Below are 10206 nucleotides of genomic sequence, written 5' to 3' on the forward strand. Positions count from 1 at the left end.
AATGTGAGGCAGTCCGGCCAACAGCATAATAATCCCGATCCCTGCTACACTGACCAACAAAATTCTGTTGCATAAAATATTGTAGCCAATTCTTATAGGATTTTTGCCGCAGAATCTGAATGTGATCATAAATATATTGGAATGGCGCCAGTTTTCGAGCAACTTAGGTTTAAAGATGTCGAAAAACGCATTTTTGACACTACCCTTTAATACACGAAATCAAAAAATTATGGTCCGAACACTGAAAGCAATTGGAAACAGTTTTTTATACGAGCACGTAGAGTATTTTTTAAACTCTTGGTTTGCCTGTTTTTGATCACTTGTGTTAAATGAATCCGCGGCGCTGGAAATTTCTAAAGAGGGCTGTGTTTAGGCTTTCATATCCTCTCACACAGGCCAATATATTGCATCAATTTATTGTCAAACACCTTTTTCGGCACAGATTCGGATTCTATGGGAAAAATCGTATTAGAAACGGCTGTAAATTTTTTAGTTAACATAACACTACTTAAATTTCGTTGGCCTGTTATTTGCCTGCCAGCCTAAATTGCTCGAGTGTCATGGCGTATGAGTTATCTATGAATATTTACTTCAGCTGAAAGAGAAATTTCAAGACGCCGCACAGTGCTGTGTCTCCATATAAAAAGTGGGCAAAAATAGAATAATGGACGGATTTGAGTAAAAATTCGTTTCTTGGTGGATTAGAGTACGGAGATTTCAAAAATCAATTTTTTTTTTTACCTAGCTCTTACATTTTTCATGGAAACTGAGATTGAGACTGCAAAATTTGATATTCAGATGTAGTTCCAATACTGAGTAGTTATTTTATTATTTATACAGGGCGTTTTCCTAATAATATTAAAGACTTCAAGGCTTCATTCTATGGCTTAATTCATGGCAAATAAGATTCCCTATATCTCTCTTACGCAAACCCTCTAGGAATGGCAGCTACTTTCATTTTGGTCCTTTTTGACTACAAAATGTTTTTTTAAATTGATTATATCTTTTGGTGTGGATGTCACACGCTTAAAAAATTTGATTCATTCAAGACGACATTAAATACTCAAAAGACAAATATAATGTTGTTTTCCTTTTTATTAGTTACTTCGCACGAACACACACTAGTTCATTGACTATATATTTTGTGGTGTATTCATACATGGATTGTGGTGTATTCATACATGAATTTTGTGGTGTATTCATACATGAATTCATTCATGAATTTCGGGTTGAAATCATACTAGTCAGAAAAAGTGTAATCTATACTAGAAATCATACTAATCAGAAAAATCCCATCCCATAGTATACCAACTGGAGTGAATGTCAAATTCGTGGACTAGTATGACAAGTGGTAGGATCTTGACGTGCATACTGACTAGTATGTTCTGGCGCATAGACTGAGTAGTATGTCAACTGCTATGATTCTGATGTATATAATGACTAGTATGCCAACAGGTACGATCATGACGTATATACGAACTAGTATCTTAAATGGTATGATATTGATGTATATATTGACTAGTATGTCAACTGATATATTGCTGATGCAGAGGCTGACTAGTATGCCAACTGGTATAGTGCTGATGCAGAAGAGGACAATTGCCATCTCGTAGGACATCGCCGTGTTAAAAATACCAGTTGCTTATATGGAAAAATTACAGAACTCGAACTAGTTGAGGCCGTGTGGCTGACTAGTATTTGATTAGTATAAAACTAATTGAGTTGACTGAAGGGTGCTTATTACTTTTAAGTTTCTTCAGCATCGACTAAATACTCTTTCAGCTCGTCCATTGAATAAACTGCATTTTTGTTTGGGATAGCACTCCTTTTAAAAACTACTTCTGGATCTGATGATATTGTTAAGTATGACATCAAGTCTCTGTTTGTATGCTCCCGAGCAGTTTTACGTGTATGATCATATCGTACGATACGTATGTGTTTATGTAAAGCTTCCAGAGCTTCCTCTGAAAAATTGCCTGTGGGAATAAATTCGTAGTAGTAAAAAATGCCGAATAGCAACAAATCGATTTTCTTACCAATTGGTAGATCGAAATACTCAATAACCTCACACCCATGCATCAATATTTTATGCACGCTGCTAGGCATGTAGTACCATTCGTATTCAGTCAAATACATTGTTCTTGTCCTTATAAGGAGCTCTCTAAACGCGTCGATATTAATATGCATTCCGCACGATATTAATCGCAGTGTTATTGAAAAATGTTGAATTAGCTCTTTATTAATGCCGGTAATTTCTGATGCCACTTCTGCATTTGAAAAAAATTTGCGAGCTGTGTTGCCATCATTAGTTGTTCCAAATCCACTATTAAGCCTAATCTTGTCCTAAACTCATTTTGAATCCTAACTTTATTCGCAGGAAAGGCGTATTTGTTTTCTTTGCGAACTTGCCAGCATTTAAATGTTAAACGGTATGCGATGTGGAGTAAACACTCAAAACATCTAATCCAAGCATGCAGTGTAGACAACCCATACTTGTAATGATTAGCGATTGGTACTTTTGTAAAATTAGTAACATTCATTTCGGTCGGTTTGGCATGGCAAATAAAACAGTTACTGGAAGCATTAGTGCCAGTCAAAATATTGGCAACAGATCCATCAATCATGGTGCAATGCATTTGATAAGAAACTTGAGTCCCTTTTCCGTTTCGTATTACAACATCATCTTCTAAGTTCTCAATTTTTCTCGACATATCATTATATTCGAATAGAACTAGTTCGCGGTTTTCCTTCTTGAAACTAAACTTAATTGGACGACAATAAAAAGACGATGAGCATTTGTTATTGGTCCATATATTTTTGTTGGATGACAAATCAATTAACCTGGAAAAAATATTTATTTTTTAATAACTTATATGGCTTGTCGAAAAGATATAAGACCGTCATATCGCAAAATAGCTAATCGAGTAAATTAATTAATTCAGACCAGCCTTTTGCAAAATAATACTGTAAAAAGTTGTCAATGTAAATTAAAATGCCATTTACTGATCTAAACTCGAATTTATTTTTAAAAGCTATTGAATGTTTTTGGAAGACATATTAGATAATTTTTTGTTACCTCAGAGGGACTAGCGCAATGATGAACATAAACTCATCCGTTAATTTGTTGTCACCAAAATTTTGCTTATAGCGGCTATGTCCCGAACTTCCATCCATGCCCCACTTACAAACCAAAGAAGCTTTGGTTATGTCACCATTACCTGGGCTTAGTTCTAAAATACTTTGCGTTGTTTTCAGCAATAATGATTTCAGATCAACTTCGGCTGAATATTCAGTCGATTTAATCGTTGGCAGCAAAGTTTGTTTTTTTGTTTGCAATGCGTTTAAGCTCGGTATACAATCTTTATGCAACCGGTTTATTTTTGCACGTAAACTATTATATTTACGATCTGATAAGTTCAGATCTATGTATAGTGCGAGTGAATCAGATATGGGCAAACCTTCGGTACTACTTTCAAAACATTCAACTTTGCTTGCTTTTTTCATTTTTTTCAGAGCATACTCGAGCTCTTCGATGGAATAGTTTTTCAACAAATGCTCTACCCTTCGATTTTTTGTTCTCCGTGAAGCTTCGCAAAATTCTTCTTTAGAAGGTCTTCCCCGTTCAGCACATTTATCCTTATTTCCATTGGAATCCGGAAGGGAAATGAATGTCCAATTTAGCCATTTAGAATATGTTTTTTCAAAAGCGCTTCTTTTGCGGCCACTATAATTCCACTTATTTTTCATCTCACTATTAAAAAGTTTTATTTTTTGATTCAAAAGTGCTTTGTCGCATTTAGCGTGTATTAATTTGTCTTCAAAAAATGCAGATAATGCAGACACTCTATCTGATGGACGAGTAGAAATCCAGATATCATCTAAAATTGAGTTTTTTATAATTGAATTCATATTAATATTAGTTTTTTCACTATTTTACGCTTCACTACACAGCACAGAACACTACCGCGTGTGTCTACAGTAATAAACTTTACTATTTTTAAAGAATGTTTTGGCATTTAAGTAATGGAAAATACTGTGGTAACTTTAATCAGTGAAATTTTTTTTTGAAAAAGTTTATTTTATAACCTTAAAAAAACGATTTTCTTCGAAAAGCGCAATGAGTCTGCAGACTTTTTTTTTTTTATTTCAAAGAAAAATGCCGCTTCTTTCAAATAAAAGAATAAAAAAAAACATATTTTTACATATTTTTTTTTTATCCCTTTGTACACTTAGGAATTTTTTAAATTTTCTGCAACAAATTTTAGGGTGTAGCAAATAGGCCATTCCAGCCAGGAAACTCAATATTTTTTAAAAAGCTCTATAGAGTGGTTTCCTTACAGATTTTCTAATTAGAAAAATTGTGTCTTAAGATAAAGTATGATAAATTGTATTTTTAGCAATTTTTTTTTAAAGACTCCAGCTAAAGGCATTTTCATAAAAGAAAAAATATATAAAAAACACACAACTTTAAGAGGTTTTTGTGAGAACCTTATGAGATAAAACAAAAACTAAGTCCAGATCCTTAATCTAGGATAAATTTCCTTTCCAACGATACCAAACACGTTGACATACGTGACAACAATTTTTTTGATTTTTGCCCGCTCATACACCACTGTGCGCCGTACTTTTCAGTTTATTAATTGATATTTTCGCTTCCAAGGAAGCTATTACATCGCTTACTAAAATGTGTAATTTTCTGATGAGTAAAGTTGTATTTAATGGGGTAAAAATTGGGTTATTTGAACTTAATTAAAGTTAAATAAAACAAATAAAAATTGTTAAAACTGACCACGTCAGAACGGACAAAAATAAATATGTATTCCAGAAATCACATTAGTCAGGCATGAAAATCGTGCGATTTGAAATCAGTGCGATTTACTAAAGCTATTTAGGAAATTTCTAAACAACTAGTAATTTTTATCAAAAAAAAAACCGACCAACTCCCATATAAAAAAAATATATATATATATATAACTCATGATCCGCTGATCGGATCTTAACCAGATTAGTATGGGACCACCTCTGAGACACTACCTTTCCGAAATCGGTTGACGTGGTCCAAAGTTATGCGGTAACATACATAAAAAAAAAAAAAAATTGCGACGAACTGATAGCCTCCTCCTTTTTTGGAAGTCGGTTAAAAAGGTAAACATTTTACACTAAATCGATGGTTTTCATTGTTCCTTTGATAAAGACTTACATTTCATAGTTGCCCAAAATACACAAAATATGCATCACTTAGTGCGTAAAGATGTGTCAGATGTTGCCAAAATGTACCGAGTTTTGAACCAGTGTACTTTTTGTCTCGAAAAGGGCGGAGAATGGTACAATTTTACCTACTTTTCCATCCCTATTGAGGACCATAGGGCTATGTAATGGAAAGAGCGAAATTTGCTAGAATGCGATGGAAAGGCAAATGATTACCTCAATGCCAATTTGGATGTTCCCGTTCACTGCCGCCCTGTATATAGAAGGCAGTTTGGCATTTGTTGCCAAAGACCCATTGTAGATGACCATAATTGCCACCATATTGATTCTGTTGGCAATTTACGAGCACTTCTCGGAAATTTATCTCGCCTTCAAATGGCATTCCTATTCACTTTGAGCCACGCCAAACAAGTCAGCCATCAACTAAATGGCTGACTCCCATCCAGTTTATGTATCGCAAATTGTTAATCAATTAAATAATAAAAATAGTTATTGTTGCCAACAATTGACACTTTATTGGGCAGTAAAATTTTTAATATAGCAAGCAATAAAAGATTGCGAAAAGCCAATAAATAGATAATAGCAAAATGACTGCGGAATAAGAAATAATTTTACATGTTTGAACATGGGTGTTTGTGTGTGTGTCCGATCTCTGTGCAGCACCTCTACGAAAAGAGTAGGGAAGTTCGACCACCCAGAGAAGAATGAACGTCAAATAGTCATCCAAACACTCGCACTCACCCAAACCCACACATACACGCAAGCACACAATGAGGCGAAAAAAACAACAATTTGGTCAATAAATCTAAAATTGCAATGGGGAGTTGGAGCTATTCATTTATTTAATCAAAATTTAATGGCCACCGCTGCGATAAATGCGTCGCACCCCGACTCGGGAGAGTGGTATGATGATGTTGGAGCGCAATATAAATGGGCGTGTGTTGACAAGTGCGGCACCGAGCAGTGGCAGCAACGTGAAGTGCGAATTGATGTATTCCCAATTGTGCTTAATTGCAAATTACTTGAAATAATTGCTATCCGCCAACAGTTTGACTGTTTGACTGCCCAAATCGGCTGAATGAATGTATTTTGATGACGTTGCTGCGGCTGTGTCGCTCGTTAATTGTCAGGAGCAATGGTTGTATGTATTTTGTTTGCCATTGAGTGTTGACGATCCGACTGTTGTCAAAAATGTCAGCTCTTTCATTTATATTTTTGCTTTGCGTTTATTGGTGACTTCGAGTATGGCGCTACAACTGAATTGAATGAAAACAGATGTGAACATAGCGTGAATTGCATATAAGCGAGCAGCAAGGGAATAGGCAGCAAGCAGTGCCCGAAATATGCGACATAAATTTGAAAGTTGATGAGTATTTCCAAGTCATAATCATAAACTTAAACGTTTAAGCGAACTTGACCTTGTAGATTTTCTTGTCAATTTGAATTTTCTCAGTTCAGTAAGCGGCACGTTTTCAGGCAAATTGTTTAATTGAGTACTTTCTGCTACGAGTGTCATGGCCAGGTGAATTTTCATGGAAGTTTTATTTGAAGGTTTTTCTTTTCAAACGGAATTTGTACATTGGTTTATAAGAAACGGAATCGATTAGATGATGAGAAGGTGGCCAATTTTTATTAATAGATACTGTTATTAAAAGATTGCATACTTTGTGGGAAATATTTTCGTTGAACCGATTAGCTCCCACCCGAAAGCGTCGTTTAGACCCTTACTTCAAGAAATCCTGCAAAAAGCAAATTTGGAAGTTGGTTTCAGGATTCATAAATTCTAGAAAATTATTCTTCGCAAAATTTTACTAGAGGTCTTCTCAGGCAAAGACTTCAAAAGTTTTTATAAAATTAAAAGAAAACAAACATTCATACGTTCTTTTGACAGTGTGTGTTATTTGAACAAAACTCACCACCAATACATCCAAGGTGAGTTTTTTATGTTACAGAACACCTCGTTTATTGCTTGCGATATCAACTATGCGGTACCGCGTTATGACAAAACTTGCGATATAATATCGCATTAGTTACAGAAACGCACTACATTACTCAAAAATATTCTGAAGATATATTTTTTTTTTAAGCACTTTGTTTGCCATTGCTTTATATATATCGATAATTTCCTCTCCAATTCTAGAACGTCATCCTCCCCCTTTAAATCACCAGGTATCGACGTAATATTACTAGTCATGATTCAGAAAGCTTCTGAAATGGTCATTCCAGTCCTAGAAGGAATTTTTAGAGAGTGCCTAATATCTAGCCACGTTCCGTTAAGCTGGAGGAAGATTAAAGTAATTTTTGTTTCCTAAAGCAGGTGAAACAGGGTCATGACAATGCTAAAGATTTCCCACCAATAAACCAAATAGGCCAAAATTGATTAAGCGGTTGCAGCGCCAAATAAGAAGAAGAAGCCTAATGTCATCTGTGCTCAAGACCTTTGAGAGGCTGCTGAATCTATGCATTAGGGGCAAAACGTCCAGTTTATCATACGAGCCAACGAAGACGACCCTACAATTGAGAGTTCGCTCTACTATAAATCATTTACAATGGCTTCCTCTATAGTCATCGAGGGGGCCTTTAATAATGTTAGTGTAGATTCCTATCCGAACGATGTTTTGAACCTCCTTCTTGACTTATTACCCATGATATCTTTATCGAAAACTCAGCTGCTAACAGCGTAATCAGACTGCGTGCCCTGGGCTTCTGGAAGGAAAGCTCGTTTGAACACGGCTCGGTCCTATACGCAATACCGATTGAAATTAAATCGTTGCCCAATGCCTATATCCTGTCGAAGGCCGCAGTAACTGGAATCAAGGAGAGGTCAAGATGGAATGCGGAGCAACATAACGTAAAGTTATCCTTTCGTCTACAAGGCTATGCAAGCGTTCTCCATGCCGAAACGTTTGCAATTAAGGAGGCAGTACATCAAAGATAATGTACCCGCGAGAAGGCAGGTGAATGTCTTCTCTCTCTCTCTCCTACTAGTGGATGACTGTAAGATAGAGCTGGCCTATATGTCAGGTCAAAATAAAATTACCTTTATATTGGTCCCGCGATATAGGGATATTTACCGAAACGAGGGCAGCGGACGAACTAGCAAGGCGCGGCTCCGCACTGAATGTGCCCCACGCGGTGGACATGGGCGCCTCTCTCAGGGAGATTAAGACAAAAATTAATGAACATTAGCACTCGAAGGCGAAGCAGAGATGGAACTGCACAGGATCCTACAGGATTATCTGGCAGCTCTGGATGTCATATGGCCCACTTAGAACCTCTGAAAATTCATCAACTCATCACTGCTTGTCACTGCATTGGTTGCATGCTAACAAGAACGTAATTTTATATGAATTTTTCGTTTTTCTTCAGGATTGTATACTACTTGTGTTTTAATTTGAATAAGTCCATGTGTATTCATTAGAAATTGCCGTAAAGGGTTACAATGTTCAACATAAATAAATGTTAATCAACATGAAGTTTAACAAAAGATCATGAGTTATATAAAATAAAATATTAAAACAATTAGTAAACTTGAAGCTTATCTACTTTGTGCGAAATTTAATTTTTTCCTAACAAAATACAAATTCCCAACTCGAGCTTAGTTTACAAGGACACAGCTCCACTTTCATGTGCATTCATATGTATGTGTGTACGAATATAACTTGTACTTAATTTTTATGTGACTAGTCAACCAGTTAAGTGGCAGCAGGTGTCAGCCGTGACATTAACTACGCTAATATGCGCGCAACGGGTGGTTGGCGATGGGTGAGGGCCAACAAACGATAGCTGCACCTAAAGTAAACTACACCAACTCAAGCAAATATATACACTTTGTATAAACCTGCAGCGGCACAGAGAGCTGAAGTAAAAAACGCAACACTTTCGCAAAAGTTTTTTAATATTCCTTACGTCCCACTGCGACAACGCCCCAGTAGCCCAATGCTATCGCCGTTTTGCCATTTTACCGTTTTACCGTTTTACCATGTTGCAACGCATTGCAGTCGGTTGCGTGATTTCCACACAAAGTTACCACAGTTGCACATTTTAATTTCTCTCGCAACTCTACTGGCAAAATCCACTCGACGCGCACAAAGCTGCGGCGGCAGAACTACACCAAAAACAACGGTGGAATCTGCAGGACCGCACCAAGCACCGACCACCTTGCCGCACACATACACACACACACACACACGCTAGCCCTTTGTGGCGCTCAACGCTGCGCTGTCATCCACTATATTCCACAGTATTTGCGGCACTCAATCCGCCAGTTGTTGCACGCTGTTGTTGACACTGTTGCTTTTGCTTTGCTGCTCCACTTTTTTGCAACAGTTGCTGTGTTGCAAGCCGGGCTACAGGTGGAAATTTAATTTGTTTCATGAATGCCTCGGAGGTGTTTATTTATCAGTTTATTATGCATAAATTGTTTTCTAGTTTCGCTCACTTTTTTCCCAACTGAAACTTTGTTAAAGCGCTTAAAATTGCGAAAAAAATATACTACAAAAAATAAATAAAATGCGATGCTAGCTAAAAATAAAATTGAGGGAAAAGCTGTTTACATGGTAATATTCATAGGAACGCTATAAGTTTGGAATTGTTTAGATTTAAAATTAAATTTTCATCATTTTCTATCCGCTTAGCTTCACTGGTTGGAAAAAAATATAGATAAAAATCTTAAATAATTTTGCTGCATTGTGCAACTGAGAGGAAGTAGAAATTAATATTTGAAGCATCAGAGTTATGTTTATTAGCACTGGCAAAATGGAGAATATTGCATTATCCAGAATATTATTTACCACACGAAACATTGCCGAACACGCCAATCCCAAAACATCTGCATATGTAACTAGTTAAGTGTGCTTACCAAGCATAGAAGAATTAGATAGGTACGTGCATGTTACTGCGGTTAGTAAACCAGTACAGCATAGCACAACCAATTACCTCAGAAAAAGTAATATATTTCTGCTTATGTAGCAACTAACTTCAAATTAATTTATAATC

The 10206-nt window shown here is 36.3% G+C and overlaps 1 protein-coding gene across 1 annotated transcript; it reads right to left on the minus strand.

Annotated features, from left to right (window-relative positions):
* Positions 1-1746: 1746 nt before the first annotated feature.
* On the minus strand, positions 1747-2175 carry LOC118746005. Its single transcript, XM_036479757.1, has 2 exons — positions 2037-2175; positions 1747-1976 (listed from the first exon to the last, which is right to left on the minus strand). The coding sequence occupies exons 1-2, from the start codon at positions 2134-2136 to the stop codon at positions 1747-1749; spliced, it is 330 nt and encodes a 109-aa protein (XP_036335650.1). The 5' UTR covers positions 2137-2175.
* Between the last annotated feature and the right edge of the window lie 8031 nt (positions 2176-10206).

The sequence above is a fragment of the Rhagoletis pomonella genome, unplaced genomic scaffold, assembly GCF_013731165.1.
Source record: "Rhagoletis pomonella isolate Grant_MI unplaced genomic scaffold, Rhpom_1.0 Rhpom_scaffold_00001, whole genome shotgun sequence".
Taxonomy (NCBI): Eukaryota; Metazoa; Arthropoda; class Insecta; order Diptera; family Tephritidae; genus Rhagoletis; species Rhagoletis pomonella.